Source organism: Notolepis coatsorum, assembly GCF_963971535.1.
Source record: "Notolepis coatsorum genome assembly, chromosome: 14".
In the NCBI taxonomy this organism is placed as follows: Eukaryota; Metazoa; Chordata; class Actinopteri; order Aulopiformes; family Paralepididae; genus Notolepis; species Notolepis coatsorum.
Genome location: NC_140178.1, coordinates 30,894,806 through 30,912,482, shown reverse-complemented (window position 1 = coordinate 30,912,482; position 17,677 = coordinate 30,894,806). Strand labels below are relative to the sequence as shown.

The 17,677-nt window shown below is 45.1% G+C and overlaps 2 protein-coding genes across 3 annotated transcripts in view; both read left to right on the top strand.

Moving 5' to 3' along the window:
• Window positions 1–13,565, top strand: part of LOC311240057 (uncharacterized protein) — a 36,126-nt gene extending 22,561 nt beyond the window's left edge. For both annotated transcript variants that reach the window (XM_084328565.1, XM_084328564.1), the window contains exons 6-10: window positions 155–174; window positions 506–642; window positions 808–971; window positions 3,779–4,902; window positions 12,958–13,565. In XM_084328565.1, coding sequence (XP_084184691.1) covers window positions 155–174; window positions 506–642; window positions 808–971; window positions 3,779–4,902; window positions 12,958–12,963 — 1,451 coding nt within the window. In that variant the 3' untranslated portion in view covers window positions 12,964–13,565. The remainder of the gene's footprint in view (window positions 1–154; window positions 175–505; window positions 643–807; window positions 972–3,778; window positions 4,903–12,957) is intronic.
• Window positions 6,856–13,565, top strand: LOC311239837 (uncharacterized protein; the record flags this gene model as incomplete). Its single annotated transcript, XM_084328286.1, has 1 exon — window positions 6,856–13,565. One exon carries the CDS (start codon window positions 6,856–6,858, stop codon window positions 11,887–11,889), a length of 5,034 nt encoding a protein of 1,677 aa, XP_084184412.1. The 3' UTR covers window positions 11,890–13,565.
• Window positions 13,566–17,677: the final 4,112 nt, after the last annotated feature.

Sequence of the window (17,677 nt, the reverse complement as noted above, 5' to 3'; positions counted from 1 at the left end):
GCTTTTTTTGCCAGTGTTATGGGTTGTAAGAAGTGAAACGCCTTATCTTGGACCCTTTCGTGCAACAAATGAAGACTGTTATTAGTGAAATGCTGCAGTCCTAATAACGTCTTTGTTTTCTCCCTCCATCGCTCGGCCTCGTTCCGGGTTGAAGACTGCAAACCAAACTGCAAGGTAAGCGTCAGTATTAATTGTTCACTTATACTTAAAAGGTTGGAGATTCGCTAAAGGTCGATATATATGCGACTTACAGTAACATTTATTATCGTTGTGTTGTGTTGGTTTTTTGAATATTGAAAATAAAACCCATTCAAATGAACTTGAATTCATATGAATCGGCACAGAAATAAAATCTCCTTTATACACCCTCTACTCATTCTGTTCTGTTATTGCTGTGTCAGTAGAAGTAGGTACTGTATCAACCTTGGGGGCAAACGATGTCAAACCTCGTCTTTGTTCCCCTCTCTCTCCTCTGTCTCTCTATCTCTCTCTCTCCCGCCCACAGTTCGTCCCCGGTGAGAAGAACGGTGCCTGTGTGGAAGTCATCCGACCCATCTCACCTGGGGAGGAGATCACGTGTTACTATGGCGCCAGCTTTTTCGGCGAAGGCAACGAAATGTGCGAATGCTGCACCTGCGAGAGGTGTGTAGAGCGCCAAACCGCCGCTCGCTAGATCAGCTCCCAATCCCCTTTCTTTTCCCCCGAGAAGCCGCTCCTTTACCAGAGGCGCTCGAAATATTGTCTGGCTCTCTGCTGATACAGACCCGGTGTATCATGTGATTTACTGCTTCTTACTTTGTTTAATAGGAAAGGAGAGGGTCACTTCAAACACAGAGGGAAGCAGCCTGACTGTGAAGAATCCAAGGACTCCGAGGGCCAGAAGTATAGTCTGCGAGAGAGATTCCTTCGTCAACACAGAGGGAGGGGCTACTGCTGTGCTACAAAGCCTGTTATTCTAGGACTACACTCAGGTGACGACCTGCATAGGATTTTTTCTATATATCATTGTCGAATCCTATCTCAAACCCGCCCTCTTTTCTTGATCCTCCAATTGACCTGACCGTTGCTATCCTCGGACAAACAAACAACGGTTGTGATTGGAGGATCGAGAAAAGAGGGCAGAGCTTTAGATGGGTGATAACAGCTATTGATTCTATATTGTGTGGCCTAGCCTGGCAGTTTTCATTATTTCCTCACCCCTAATAGTGATGCATTTTCACAAATCTATTATTGGGAGATGAGAAACTGGGCCTGAGAATTGAGACCTTTCACGGAATGTTTAGAATGCACATTTGAATTATTGCACAGCAATAATAGAAATATATCAACAAAAAAATCCAGTGTTTCCCACAGGTAGAGTATTTACTTGTGGTGGTGGGTGTCGTGGCGTGTGGCACGGCGTGTGACGGCACTAGGGATGTCAAGATATGAGATTTTGATGATGCGATTATTGTGTGGGGAAACATTGCGGTTTTCACGGTTATTATTATACATCAAAGCGAAGCAGGCTATTCTCGGTTCTCGCTCCACAATGTTGGAATGAACTTCCCACCACAGTCAGGACAGCTGAAATGATGCCCAATATTCTGCCATTAAAAACACTTCTTCAATCGATATCTGAAAAGAAAAGAAATACTAACGCTCTTACTGTCTTTTACTATTATGCACTTTGCTACTAAGTAATCCACTATGCCTACATTACTACCTACCGGTACTATGCTAAAATGTCTATACTATTATACAGTGCAGTAGCACTCAAGTTCGACACTGTTTGACAAACAATATCACTTACCTTTCGCTGCCTTCCAGTTCCTGCTGACTTGTACAGAACTCTGGATCACTTTGGATAAAAGTGTCAGCTAAATGACTAATGTAAATGTGAGTGTATATATATATAATATATATATATAATATTTTTATATATATATAGGAAGATACTGATATATGTATAGCAGTATCTTCCTGTTGAATAAAATACTTTTTCTTCATCAGGATTGTTAAAAGATAATCCATGTAAAAAAAGAGTAGCCTATAGTAAACTCTCTCTCTCTCTCTCACACACACACACACACACACACACACACACACACACACACACACACATACACAGGTTTTTGATGTTTCTGTTTCAGCTAATGCAGTGGAATATTTATAGTGTAACCTTTGGCTACTTAAAATCATTGAGCAGAGAGATTTTGCTCACCTTTTTTGCGGATATAAGGCCAGTTAGTTCATAGGCACACTTTATTGATCCAGAGGGAAATTCAGCACTACAGATCGCTCACAATAAACATTTATGCACTCAAAAATCTAAAATACGAATAAAAATACAGTCTGATTTACATTAAAAAATTTGTATATACAGCCTAAAATATACAGTTATAATTATACAGTAAGATGTGCAGCAAAAATGTTTATGTAAAATGTCCAGGAAGATGAGAGTTTATACTGTTACTCTGTGCTCAGTGAGGCAGTGAGGCCTTATATAGTCTTCAGTTTTGTGTTTCACAGACACGTCTCGCACACAAACACGTCTTCACTGGACACAAACAGTGGAACTCGCGAGAGGAGTTGTAATGGGGCAATGTCGAACACATGGGCTGATAACTAGATGTCATAACTTAAATTGAAAATTGAAGGTCCACGCTGGTCTGTGCATTATGACAATGACAATTGTGCGTCTCGATTGGGGGGGGGGGGGGGGGGTGGAATTCAGAATTGTACCTACTCTACCACTGCACAGAAATTAGGCATTTTCTTTTGAAACTGGTTACCAATGGCAGCCATGTTGGAAGAAAGAGAACTACACAAACATTCTGTGCAAGGCTTCTATTCCCAGATTGGACCAAATGAAAGCATGACACAGATCACTGGGACTACTGTTTTGATGTCTTTAGTTGGCTTTTTTTTGTTGTGGTTAGTATTCAGTTTTGTTACAACTAATTACACTGACATAAATGAGGACATCTTAGCATCTTCAAGTCATCCCTTTTCCAGCAATTTCAGAGAAATTATCAAGAGTGGGTTTACTCTAGAAATAAAGGAAGCTCTGCCTCACTTTTTAAGCCCGTGCAAGAAAGGTTTCCTTGCTGAATAAAAAAAATTATATATATTCCCCAGCCTCTGATCAGTGCGTCAAGTGGTGCGACCCCAGGAACATCACACCTGATTGGTTAGACCCCAGGAACATCACACCTGATTGGTTAGACCCCAGGAACATCACACCTGATTGGTTATTGATGCAGGGAGCTGATGCCAAGTGGGGATCATGGGGTCACGTTGGGAAAGCTAACATCACCACGTGTTCCTCATCGAAAAGTACACATGGCGTAAAACCACCTGCCGATCAGAGGTTGGGAAATATATATGTTTTTAATTCGGCTTAAAGTTACTGGCGCTTCTGGCAGTCTGGAAAATATTTGTTACGTGTGCTGCACGGGCTACAGAGTGTGCTCAATTTATGCTGGGCAGGTAAACTCACTGACTTCTCTGACGTTGCCTACTGCAGCTTTAAGTGACTGTTTGGCAAATACACATCATATTTCAACATATTCACTACATATGTCAAATCCATTGCATTGTGTTGGCTAGGTTGTGGATTTATAATGTCTTGTTTCGGGTGAAATCTCTTTTGCATTTCCTAAATTTTGATCTTGGAAATAAACTTCTCTGCTCAAATTTCTTAGATTTCCAAGCACATTCTAAACAGTGACGACTGCTTTTGTATTAGAGCAGCATAAGTTAAACTCTGTTTTTTTTGTATGTTTCCCATTCTTAGTCATCCCCTCGAGAAATTCCTTTACGCAGCAGATAAAGAGAGAAGCCTTGATGAGCAGAAAATTGACAAAGAAGTGGAGACAAGAGAAGCGCCCGTTCAAATCTTCCTCAGTCAAGCAGCGCCTGGCGGCTCCCCTTCTGTCACAAGTCACGCTGAGGGACCTGAGGATCAGCGTGTGGCGCCACACAGTCGACTTTCTACTGAAGTGCAAGGACCCAAAAAGCAAAGAGAGGGGTTTGCTACAACTGCGGGAAGCCACCAAGCCAAAACAGAGGCCGCTGAATAAACTGTGCCCTACAAATAAAGCGGGCGAAGAAAAGGACGACAGTGGAATTGCTTGCAGTGGTAAACCTACTACTAGTGAGATCAACTTGAAGCCTTTCACTCTAGACTCCTCAATGCCTTCTCAAGAGAAAGGTAGCCCAGCAGACGCTGGTGCGAGCCTTAGCGGGATGCCCCTGAAAGTGCTGGGCGTTAAGACTGTCCAGTCGAGGATCTCCACGAGAACAAGGAGCAAGGTTCAAGACGTGCACACGGGCGATACAGGGTGCAGCGACAACATCAACACAACCGTTAGCAACTCCACTGAACTAGACAATAACAACAATGCAGATTCCCCGAAACAAGATGAGATACACAAACCGACGACAGAGGCAGAGTCGACCACAGAGTCGACGACAAAGTCAACCACAGAGTCGACCGCAGAGTCACAAAGTCACAGCAGCGATTGCATAACAATTGGTGAAGGCACCAAGAGCAGCAGCACTGTGTCCTACATCAGCAACAGGACCTACACTGGAGGAGATGGGCCCAAGATCAGCACGACTCACAATGTAGTGGTTGGGGAGAAGGAGCACAAAACTGTCCAAGATCCACCACCCCTCTTGATAGATGAACACACTACTGGAGAAAAGGAGCACAAAACTGTCCAAGATCCACCATCCCAGTTGATAAACCAAGACACAAAGGAAATTGTTGAAGTTTGTCAAAGCGACTCAGATAAAGCCGGGGATGGTCCACTCACACCACTAAAGCAGTACCTTACAGTGAACTTGACAAGGCTGTCGGTGCCAGGAAGTTTAGAAGCAGAAAGAGCCTCTCAGGAGGAGCAGGGGAAGGTGATGGTAAGAGGACAGTGCAAAGTGACTGTAGGACCAGGGACCCAGACAATGGAGGTAGAAACCAGAGCACCCAGAGCTGTAGGACCAGTGACCCAGACAACGGAGGTCGAAACCAGAGCACCCAGAGTTGTAAGACCAGTGACCCAGAAAACGGAGGTAGAAACCAGAGCACCCAGAGCTGTAAGACCAGTGACCCAGACAATGGAGGTAGAAACCAGAGCACCCAGAGCTGTAGGACCAGTGACCCAGACAATGGAGGTAGAAACCAGAGCACCCAGAGCTGTAGGACCAGTGACCCAGACAACGGAGGTCGAAACCAGAGCACCCAGAGTTGTAAGACCAGTGACCCAGAAAACGGAGGTAGAAACCAGAGCACCCAGAGCTGTAAGACCAGTGACCCAGACAATGGAGGTAGAAACCAGAGCACCCAGAGCTGTAGGACCAGTGACCCAGACAATGGAGGTAGAAACCAGAGCACCAAGAGCTGTAGGACCAGTGACCCAGACAACGGCGGTAGAAACCAGAGCACCCAGAGCAGTAAGACCAGTGACCCAGACAACGGAGGTAGAAACCAGAGCACCAAGAGCTGTAGGACCAGTGACCCAGACAACGGCGGTAGAAACCAGAGCACCCAGAGCAGTAAGACCAGTGACCCAGACAACGGCGGTAGAAACCAGAGCACCCAGAGCAGTAAGACCAGTGACCCAGACAACGGCGGTAGAAACCAGAGCACCCAGAGCAGTAGGACCAGTGACCCAGACAACGGCGGTACAAACTAGAGCACCCAGAGCTGTAGGACCAGTGACCCAGACAATGGAGGTAGAAACCAGAGCACCCAGAGCTGTAGGACCAGTGACCCAGACAACGGCGGTAGAAACTAGAGTACCCAGAGCTGTAGGACCAGTGACCCAGACAATGGAGGTAGAAACCAGAGCACCCAGAGCTGTAGGACCAGTGACCCAGACAACGGAGGTAGAAACCAGAGCACCCAGAGTTGTAAGACCAGTGACCCAGAAAACGGAGGTAGAAACTAGAGCACCCAGAGCTGTAGGACCAGTGACCCAGACAACGGCGGTAGAAACCAGAGCACCCAGAGCTGTAAGACCAGTGACCCAGAAAACGGAGGTAGAAACCAGAGCACCCAGAGCTGTAGGACCAGTGACCCAGACAACGGCGGTAGAAACTAGAGCACCCAGAGCTGTAGGACCAGTGACCCAGACAACGGCGGTAGAAACCAGAGCACCCAGAGCAGTAAAACCAGTGACCCAGAAAACTGAGGTAGAAACTAGAGCACCCAGAGCTGTAGGACCAGTGACCCAGACAACTGAGGTCGAAACTAGAGCACCCAGAGCTGTAGGACCAGGGACCCAGACAACGGCGGTAGAAACCAGAGCACCCAGAGCTGTAAGACCAGTGACCCAGACAACGGCGGTAGAAACTAGAGCACCTAGAGCTGTAAGACCAGTGGTGACCCAGACAACTGAGGTCGAAACTAGAGCACCAAGAGCTGTAGGACCAGTGACCCAGACAACGGCGGTAGAAACCAGAGCACCCAGAGCAGTAAGACCAGTGACCCAGACAACGGCGGTAGAAACTAGAGTACCCAGAGCTGTAGGACCAGTGACCCAGACAACGGCGGTAGAAACTAGAGCACCCAGAGCTGTAGGACCAGTGACCCAGACAACGGCGGTAGAAACCAGAGCACCCAGAGCTGTAAGACCAGTGACCCAGACAACGGCGGTAGAAACCAGAGCTGTAAGACCGGTGACCCCGACAACGGAGGTAGAAACCAGAGCTGTAAGACCGGTGACCCCGACAACGGAGGTAGAAACCAGAGCACCCAGAGCTACAGTACAAAGAGAGTTACGGAAAAGATCAGTGACCCAGACAATACAGCCAGAAACCAGAATGACTGTTAGACCAGTGAACCAGGCAGCACGAGCAGAAACCAGAGCAATGGTAGCACCAGTGAACCAGACGGCACGAGCGGAAACCAGAGCAATGGTAGCACCAGTGAACCAGGCAGCACAGGCAGAAACTGGAGTGACGGTGGAACCAGTGAACCTGGTGGCACAAGCAGACACTAGAGTGACAGTAGGACCAGTGAACCAGGCAGCACAGGCAGAAACCAGAGCATCCAGAGGTGCAGTAAAAAGAGAGCAGCGGACAAGATCAGTGGCTCAGACAGCACAGGCAGAAACCAGAGTCATGGCAGGACTAGCAAACCAGGCAGAAACCAGTGTGACGGTAGGACCAGCGAACCAGGCAGAAACCAGTGTGACGGTAGGACCAGCGAACCAGGCAGAAACCAGTGTGACGGTAGGACCAGCAAACCAGGCAGAAACCAGTGTGACGGTAGGACCAGCAAACCAGGCAGAAACCAGTGTGACAGTAGGACCAGCAAACCAGGCGGCACAGGCAGAAACCAGAGCGTCCAGAGGTGCAGTACAAAGAGAGCAGCGGACTAGATCACTGACCCAAACAGCACAGGCAGAAACCAGAGAGTCCAGATCTCAGCAGAAGCGATTAAGAAGCCCAGAGGCGTCCACAGCTGAAGGTAAGACAGGGGTGAGGGAAATGTATTTCAAGGCTGTTGAAGTAAATTCAAGTAAGAGACAGACATGTGAGGCTATGGATGTTGAGGAAAGGGGAAATCAGAAGGTCATTGAAATACAGGCAGCCTCGTTGGAAGAGCAGGGTAGTGTACAAAAGGATACGCAGACTATTAAAGGAAAAGATGGATCGGATGAACAATGTGTTGATGCAGTAATATCTCCAATTGTTAGATGTAACAGTAAAGGGACACTGGAAGGGAGAGAGGAGGCAGAGAGTGATAGGGAGACACAAGGAGCACAGAAGAAAACTGATCAAATCAAGGATGCGGATAAGGAAGGGGACGTTTGTAAAATATCAGGAACAATAAATAGAAGCGAAATGGCTGCAAAGTTGTGCAACGCGTTCGCATTTAAGGAGGGCATCATCTTAAAACAACCAAGGGTTCTACTCTCAGATATCCTAAGGAAAGGGAGAACTGATAGCAATGAGCGATTAGGGGGAGACTGTGCAGGAAAGTATATTTCTACCTCGGCACATAAAGCAAGTGGACATGACGGAGTAACACAGACCTGTATTGAGAGAGGACAAGAGTCATCTGAAGTACACAGAGATGGGTTGGCCTGTGCAGCGCAGGAGCAGATGGCAACCAGAAGAAGGAGAAGGCCTCGGGGTAAAGCTGAAGAGAAACAAGTAAGCATCAAGGAACCCTTTAACCCACAAGTCTTACCCAGCTTTAAGACTATGTTAAACCAGGATCGTTTACAGGTCAAATCATCACAAAGCAATGCGTTACTCACAACATGCCCTAACCCACTACCGTCTTATCAGGAGCCGTCGACTCCAGTGAAGACCACAATGAATCAACATACAGATCCCGTTCCACAGATGCACATACAGTCCAACATTCCTCTGAAGAAACGCATGTTCCGAAATTCTGTCGATTTGGACTCTGAACAGAGTTTCAATTTCCCCGTTTCTGACCAAGCCTCTAAAGTCTCGGAATCAAAATCTTCCATAGAGGAGAGGCAGGACCTCGGTCTATGTTCAGAAGAGATCGGCATAACGACGAGGGACAGCAAAGGCAGACATAAGAAACCGCTGGTCCAATCTGAGAAGTTAACCCCCAAAGGGACTTTAAAACAAAGTTACGTCACCCGGGTGCTTCGCTCCAGAGCTAACAAAGTTCAACAAAGCCGCCCACTGAGGAGAGTTAGAAGGTGTCAATTGGAGAGGCATGGAGGACTTGAGGATGACGAGCCTGCCAAGGACGAAGAAGACGCGAGTCCTGCTCAAATATCCCCACATACCGGAAACGAGACAAATAAAAGTCAAGCGGAAATGGAGGATGAAGCCGAAAATGCATTATCCCCCCAAACCTGTACGGAGGATGAGATGGACAAGCAGCAGTGTTTCAAGATCCTCTTCAAGAGGAAGAGGGGGAAGGTGTGGGAGATGGAGAGACCCGGGGGTGAGGATCTGTTAATGAAAACAGAGGAGGAGCTGAAGTCGCAGACGCAGGACCCTTTCAAGGGCATCATGGATTCTTTATCAATGTTGAACATGGAGATGGCGGCAGCTCAGGCACACGTACAAGCTAGCATGAGGTCAAAGGGCAGATTGCATCGTTTGAAAAGGAGAGGTCAGAGGTTGAGGGAAAGTCAGGGGGCAGTTTTCGCTGCCGGCTTAAACCCGGACCAGGACCAAGACGTCGGAAATGTTGAGCAGGCGGCAGGCGGTGAACATGGCGGTTCTCATGAGGATATGGCGGGGGTTGACAAGAAGCTAGATGGTGAGGTTGTAGGGGCAGTTAAGCCGGTGTTAGAAAAGAAAGAGGATGATAAGAAGCCTGATGAGACCGTGCCTCTAGAAAGCCAAAAAACTGAAAAAGTAGAGCCTCTTCTAAAGAGTAGCTGCTGTGTTGAAAGTGGAACACAACTACACAAACACAAGCCCGAATTGGATTGTGACGACGAGTCCTTGCCGGTAATTAAACTACGGAGAAAGGTAGAGGATGTTTGGGAGGTGGACGATGTGAAGCAGATAAAAGCAGAGCTTGAGAAAGATATAAAGAGTAATTTTATGGAGAAACTGAGGAAAGGGTTAGTAGCTTCAGGCCAGGCCAAAGAAGATTTCCCTTCTACTAGTAAGCAACTCGCCTGCGGCTCGGCTCCTATGAAACCTGAAGCCCCGCCCTTATCCTTATCCCTCTCATCCTTGTCTCTATCCTCACCTCTTAATGAAGCTAAAACTCACGCTACACCGTCTGCTCCAGATAGGAAAATTGAAAGGCCGGTGCTGGATATGAGCAGCAGGGGAAGGAAGCCGAGGCACAAAATGGAGAAAACGTATAAGACTGGAACTGTGGAAACGCCCACCACTTGTCTCAGTCATACCCTCCAACAGATTGACAACAGTCTCTCCAAACTCTCTGAAGGCTTGTGTGCATCTCAGGTCTTAGAAAAGACAACTGCAGCTTACCCCAGTACTTCTGCTTCTGTCAACCAGGGCCAGTCCCAATCTCCCCCTTTCACATCTCCAGACGGTATGCTTCCCAACGAATCCAGCTTCACAAACTGCTGCGAGGACCTCCTGGACTTTCAGTGTCTCAGTTTCGAGGGGTACTATCATCCGCAGACCATAATCCCAACCTCTCCATCTGATCTCTGTTCGTTGGAGCCAGGTACAGACCCCTTCAGCAGTCCCCTCTCTCATAGCCCCCCAGATGCCTGGGACCCGGAAACACCATACCTTGGCACACCCAGTCCGGACCCCAACTTCAGTAGTGAGGAACTGCCATTTTTCCCTGGTCTCATTACTAGCAAAAGTGACTCTCTTCCTCTGGAGTGCGAAGTGAAGGATCCCACCAAAGACAAACACCCGCTCAACGCGGGCTTCGGTTTTACAGCTCCGAACAACGCAGAGATGAGCGCTATTGATCGAAGTTTGAATAGAAATCCTGGGATGCAATTGTCCAAAGAGGATCCCAAAACACAGCCCATGCCTTTAGTAAACAAGCCACGGTTGTTGACTTCAACCTCTGCTGCTGTCATGTCCCAGTCTCACATTATTCCAGTTCATCCTACTAGTCAGGGTAGCGGTATCCACGCTTGCACCAGCCAATCAAAGGCCCAGTCCCACCTCAAAACCCAGGGGCCCTTCCATCGTGTGAGCTTTCCCAACAAAGCAAAATCGTTCCCCATTAATCAGCCAAACACAATCAGAGCGGTGTCCCACAGCGCTTCGAGCAAGTCCGTCCACTCGCCTCAAATGGCTAACAAATTGTCATCCTCTCAACTCTTCACTGTGAAAAATCCCAATCCCGCAGACAATCTGTTCAATTTCCCAGACAAGAACTCCTCTGTTATCCAGCGGGTTCTTAAGTATCAAGGCGGGAAGCCGAGTCAGAATTTGTATAGTGCCCCCTGCAAAGACAGTCTAGCTGCTGGCAGCCATTCGGTCGCATCTAAAATACAGAGTGAAAAATGCAGTGATAATAAGAGGACACAGCAGAGCCTGAAAATGGATACTGTCACAGACATCCGTAAAGGTAACCTTTCAGCTCATGGATTTATGTTTGAAAAAGATGTAGGTTACCATAGTTCATCCCACAACACCATTAAGTCAAATCCTCATAGTAACAAATGCCACCCGGTGTTCTCCCAGTCTTCCAATAAAAGCAAGATATCTGAAAAACCCCAAAGCATAGAGGCCAACTTTTCACACAAGAACTTCTCTGCTCTTCCAAGACCCTTCATCTTTCCCAGCCACGCGTCAGAAAGTCATGACACGCCACAGGGCAAGAGTTTGAACCCGGGTAAGTTTGGGTCGCCAGCCCCCGACAAACACCAGATGTGTTACACTCAGCAAGACCCTTTCGATTTTACTTTTGGCACATTGCTCCCTCCCTCCATCTCTCAGCACAATAGCCATCAAGTGGCCCACCGGACGCCCCCTGTCATGTCGGCACCAACAGACAAGAGCCAGTCCTCTTCTTCCGCACCCTCGGCCTCTTTCCCTTACGGATATCAAGGCGGCCCCCCTTATGTGCTCAACTTCAGCGGAGACCATTCATTGACCCTGGGTCTCCGGGACGGTGCAGAAGGTATGACTTACCCCGGCTTAGGGTCTACAAACTATACCTACCACTGTCTGATGGAACCCTCGGGCACCCAGGGGAGGCTAGTCCTTGAGCCCTGTGGACCTCAGCAGTCGAACTCGCCCGCTTTTACTCCGGGGGGCTTTTCGGGGCTCAAGGGACAGGATGATCATTGCAGGAAGGACACGCAGCAACAGTGCCAGCCTGGGGACCACCCACCAATGTCCCACCATGGACCTGCCTCGTCCTCCCACTCAGTGGGTGCTACAAAGCCCAAGAGAGTAAGACTTGTGGTGACCGATGGGACAGTGGACCTAGACCTCCAATACTCAGACTAATTTATATCTACCTAAGCTCACTGGAACTTAGGCTGTGTATACATGTACATTATTCTGCTCAAGGGGATTATTTCAGCTACAAAATGTTTTTTTTTAAACCTTGTAATTTACACAGTCTACCAGTTTTCGACGCCTATTAAGTGATTACTGGCGTTTTTCCTAATCAGTTTTTTTGATAGACTGTTATTATATGAATGTCTTGTAGAGGGATTTATAACAGTGAAGTGGGTGAAACAACATATTTATTTATTTTGATAAAATGTGCTATCAGCGCTTGTAGAGAATGCCAAATTGAAAAACAAGTTTGTGATTAGGACATTGAACCTGCAATCCCTATAAATATTGAAAACCCTTTTACTGTACTGTAACATAGCTGTATGGTTTTTTCTCTACAAGGTATGGCAGTAGAAACGGGAGCACCAAAACACATAGCTGGTACTTGTATTGACGAGTTTCAAATAGGCAGCTTTGTGCCTAATTCTGTAATATGTTCTTGTGACTTTTTGCAACACCTGTCAAAGCAGTTTACCCTCGTTTTGTACTTAACAGTATGCTACACAGTTTTATGGGATTTTTTTTTTGGTTGCTCAATTTGTATGTGAATGCATGTGTATTCGTGTGCGTGTGTGTACGTACGTATGTACGTACATGTGTTTGGCAGGCAAGCAGTGAGTGGAGAGTATCGTTGGGTACCATGTGTTACTTCATACCTGATTGTATGAACATCGTCATGCCAAATTGGATTAAGATCATAGTTGGCGGTGCATAAATGAGGCGTGAACAGTGTCCCCTCCAGGACAGCTCCGCCGGGGGCGTAGGGTGGTACGCGCAAACCGCAGCTGCTCCCGAGAATAGCGACGAGGGTGGTAATATATGGATCACGGTACAGTGTAGTACAAGACGAGGTCCTCATAATGTGGATTTACCTTCTCCACGGTCAACGGTCTGGAATATTTCTAATAAAGATTATCACTTAAAAAAAAATAAAGTCATCAGACTATGTTACACCAAAACTACCGGAACGAGCCTGACGTTTTTTCTTGATTTGGCCTCCTTCATTTCTTCTAGGGTTGAGCGGCGATGGAAGAACAGCGAGACAAACCTACTGTCAATCACCTCTATGGTTACAGCCAGTTATTTTGTGTTTTTCAAATTGAGGTACCTGTAGGTTTTTGTATGTAATTGTAATTATTTCCTGTTTCTCGTAGAAGTCTTGTGAGCATTCCACTCATGTTGTGATGATGCTGCTCCATTTAACAACTTTAGGGGGGGGGGGGGGGTTCAGTGTGACTTCATAGCCTTACATAACTCTACCATGAAATTGTACTGTCTCTATATGATGGTGCATATTATGCACACAAAGGCCAATTATTTATTTCAATATCCTCATTCTTGAAATGGTGCTTCAATGTAATTTAATATTTCACCTTGATTGTTCACAACATGCTTGTTTTTATTTAATGGGACAAAATACTGAACTGAATATTTTTCATTGACTGTTTTAATTTAGAAAATCGTTTCGTTTTTTTTGACATTTCACCTAGTCATGTTTTGAGTTGTTACAGGTGATGTGAAAATTTTCAGCCTTTTTGAATCGGCATATAGTCTTTTTAAAGGTCTGCTGTAGTATTGTACTTGTACCCTAAAGCATTAAAGATAACTAATTCTTTCCTTAACTCTCCTCGTCTTATTGTTTATAATGTCTGCTTCCTTCTCGCGCTCATTGCTGAAGGGGATGCTCCGCCTACAAACAGTCAAACCCCGCCCTCGTCTCCTGATCTTCCAATCGCAACTGTTGCTTGTAAGTATACAGTATAAAAAGCAACAATTGATAGAATAAAAAGGGTATTTATTTACAATATACTGTGCGGTATGTGCAATAACAATAGTACAAGTAAATTAAATTAACCTTCATCTTTTAACTTCATGCAATTGCAATCATTCAGTGCAATTGATTCTTCTAGGTTTTTGCCTTGGTCTTGGTTGAAGTTCATATTTTGTTGTAATTATGTAGATTCCTTACAAAAAGTGTTACACAGCATATAAAGGTATATGAAACAATTTACTAACTTGAAAACTATAGCTGTCACCCCTCCACAAAGCTTTATCCTATGCTTTTTCATCCACATAATTTCACTGAGCTGTATGTAACAAGGATTAGCTTAAAACTATTTGCCCGTAAAAGGTGGCTTATCAACCAGTAACAATATGTGATTAGCCAATATCGTTCAGGCTCTCCCATATACAGTTAGGCTGTGTGCCATTTTAGGCCTGATCACCATTGTGTAGTATCCCAACCTACACACATACTTTGTTTACTTAACTGTTAACATGACTTAAAACATGTTGCATCCCATTCATCAGATGCTCACAAAACGAACCTTACTGTCTTTACTACTATGTACTATCCTACTATGTCTATACTACTATACTATGCTAATATGTCTATACTACTATGTACTATGCTAATATATCTACTACTATGTACTATGCTAATATGTCTATACTACTATGTACTATGCTAATATGTCTATACTATGTACTATGCTAATATGTCTATTACTATGTACTATGCTAATATGTCGTGTAGCACTCAAGTTCTGCACTGCTAGATGAACAATACCACTTACCCTTAGTCACCAGGGTGCACCCCTCCTGCTGACTTGTACACAATTTGTAAGTCGCTTTGGATAAAAGCGTCAGCTAAATGACTACGTGTGAATGTAATTGAGAAGGTCCCACCCACGAATATCCACCTGGTGTCATATTTACATTCCCTGTAGGTTAGTGGCAGAGTTCCGCAGGCCGCACCTTTTGTTCGTTCCAGTGGCCATTTCAGAAAATGTGAACGCATTGTTCCCCCCCCAAACTTTAATTTCTTTATCTTTTTTGTACATTTTGATCCTTTCTTGAAGAAGAAGGAGGTCAGTGTACACGATGAACATGCCTGTTCTAGTTCATTGCTGGGTTAAGTACTTCTATTCTATTCACATAATGCTTACTACATGTATATTGTATTCACATAATATGCTTAGTACATGTATTATTGCTCCTATGTCCGCCCACCACAAACTGCCTAATGCCTGTCCCTGTCTCTGAGTGGATGTCTCGTGATGGCCAAGGTGGTGGATGTCCTGTGGTGCTTTTTTCCTATTGCTAGGTTTTTTGTGAATTTTTCCTTACCTTCGCTGGGGTATGTTTATTTTACATTTATTTTGGATTTCATGGTGGGTTTTTTGTTGTTGATTTATTGTGATGTTTCTTCTTGACTTGTTTAACTCATTCAGTGCCATCTATTAGTCTTGGCCTTGTAGCTAACGTGCGGTTTCCATTACATATTTTCACTGTGCGTCACTATGTTTGGAGAGCTATGTCTATATTCTATATTATAGCTATGGGGACAATACTATGGTCATTTGACAGTGACTTTCTTCTGTCCAAGATGCAAAAAAAGATAATTTCTTCATGCATACGTCCGCGCCTTATCTCGTGGTGAATATAAGTATAATTTCAGAGTGATCCGGGATCATTCCTGGGAAGCGAGTTGTAGGGCGCAACATGAATTCTACTATAAGCATTGGCGTTTCTTGCCTGGACACGCTACTATTTCCAAATCAAATGTATATAATTAGTATTATGTTTCATCATGAATGCATGAAAGGGGGGGGGGTAGTTTTTTTATGCTTTGATGGCCAGTAACGGCATTCGTGTTGAACACTATACAGAAGCTGATCAGCTGGATGGATATGAAAACATTGTTGGATCAAGCTGAAATTGATGTCAGATAGTCCTTACCTGTGGTCGGGGGTATTCCATAGAATTCCAAGAATATTCCAATTGTCTGATCGCTATTTCCAGTATTGGTGTCCATCTGGTCCCGGACATAATTTGGCACAACTTATGGATGGAGTGTGCCAGGTGCGTTTCGAAGTGGTCGGATGAAGCGACTTACTCGGCTCCGACTAAATATAGCGCCCGGAGACATTTGAGTGTAACACAGCGTTAGATATAAGGTTTGAAAGGGTGGGCGACACTGCCATCTGGCAGGATGCGGCCGGTATTCCACTTTGGCAATCTCAAAATCCTTTCCTATGGCAACACCGAGGTCAGTGGATGAATAAAGATATCGAATAAACGATCAAAACCCGAGATATCTCGGGTCTGGCAGCCAACGCATGGCGAGTTAACCCGACTTATCACGGGTTTGGCAATTAAAGAGTTAAAGAAGACTTGTCCGGCCCATGGGGACATTAAACTTGTGATTTCGGTCTTTACAAATACATTTGATTTGATGATTACCCCCCCTATTTAGCTGTATGCCTATTTCCAATCTATCTTTTGGTTCTTCCCTGCATTACATTCCCTCTGTCCACCTTCTCTACCCCCACCCCCATACACACACGCACACATCGTTTAGCACATGACCCACTTTTGCCTCATGCTCAATGCTTAGTGGAAGCTAAGGGGTTAACACTGATGCCAAGTATAACAGCTTTTTTCATAAAAAGGACAGAGACAGAGGTGATCTCTTAGCACGGAAGATGTGCATTTCTGAAAGGTCTTGCAGAAACCACTTAAACCCAAGACAAGTGTTGAGTGTTGTATCAACAAGACCACTCATTTTCAATGGCGCCAAGTGTTACATGGCAATGACATTACAAAACACACACGATCAATTCAAAACATACAATAAATCAATCATCAACACAGCCAAAAATAAATACAGTTTAATATGCAATATTGTATCAGCAAAAGCAATTAAGGGTCGAAGTAGGACATTTTTTATTAAGAATCGAAACCGTCCAAAAGAGACAAGCGTAGTATTAGGTCACGTTACAGATACCATGATTCCGCTGCATCAATACAATAAGGTCCTTCCAAGATGAATTCTAACACAGGGTACCAGAAGAACGAGTCTAGTCTACTAGACGATCATTGGAGCTTGTAAAGCGTGGGCCAGTGTTCCAGAGCTGCATGGATGATATAAGGTGGTAATTTACAGAGTAGGGCTTTATAAAAATAAACAGATATCAATGATTACTGTGCCTGTCAGCCAGAGAAGTCCAATCAACCTTATTAATATAATAGATTATATTATATATTAATATATTATAGAATACAGTGGTGAGTGATGTAGCTATAATAAACCTCAGAGCTGAATGGTAAACAGAGTCTTAAGGGCCTGAGTGTGGAGACAGCAGCGTGTCTGTATGTTACAATCCTTTTTCTACAGGTCAAAGGGAAACTGGCTTTGTTTCTATACAAAAAGTCAATCTTTTGTTGCAATTTCCTAACAAGATTCCAGATGTGGTGCTTAAATGTGAATTTGTCAAGCCAGATTCCAACATATTTGCATTCTGTGACCATACTCTACCTCTTTTTACACTGCTATACCTTCATCCAAGCCTGTGAATGTGCCATATGTGTTCTCCGTGCCCCTTATGCAAAATTTACACATGGAATTCCATTTTTGGCACATGGAATATTCTCTAACCATTCTTTTACCACGGCAATATTCCCCCCTTTTTCAATTATTCACATAGGCCTCCCCTACTCACCCACTTCCCATTCTACACTTGTGTACTACATCACAGTTCCATTAAAGCTTAACTATACATGTAGCCACATGACCCCCCCCCCTCCCCATGTTCGACATCCTCAGGCTATTATAGGCTGTCATCACGGGATATGAGAGTAGCACAGCAACAGTATAGCCACTGGAAGATGGCTGACTGCGCTGAGTTGGTATATGGGGAGCTTGCGTGAGACCCAGTGTGGTGGAACCATC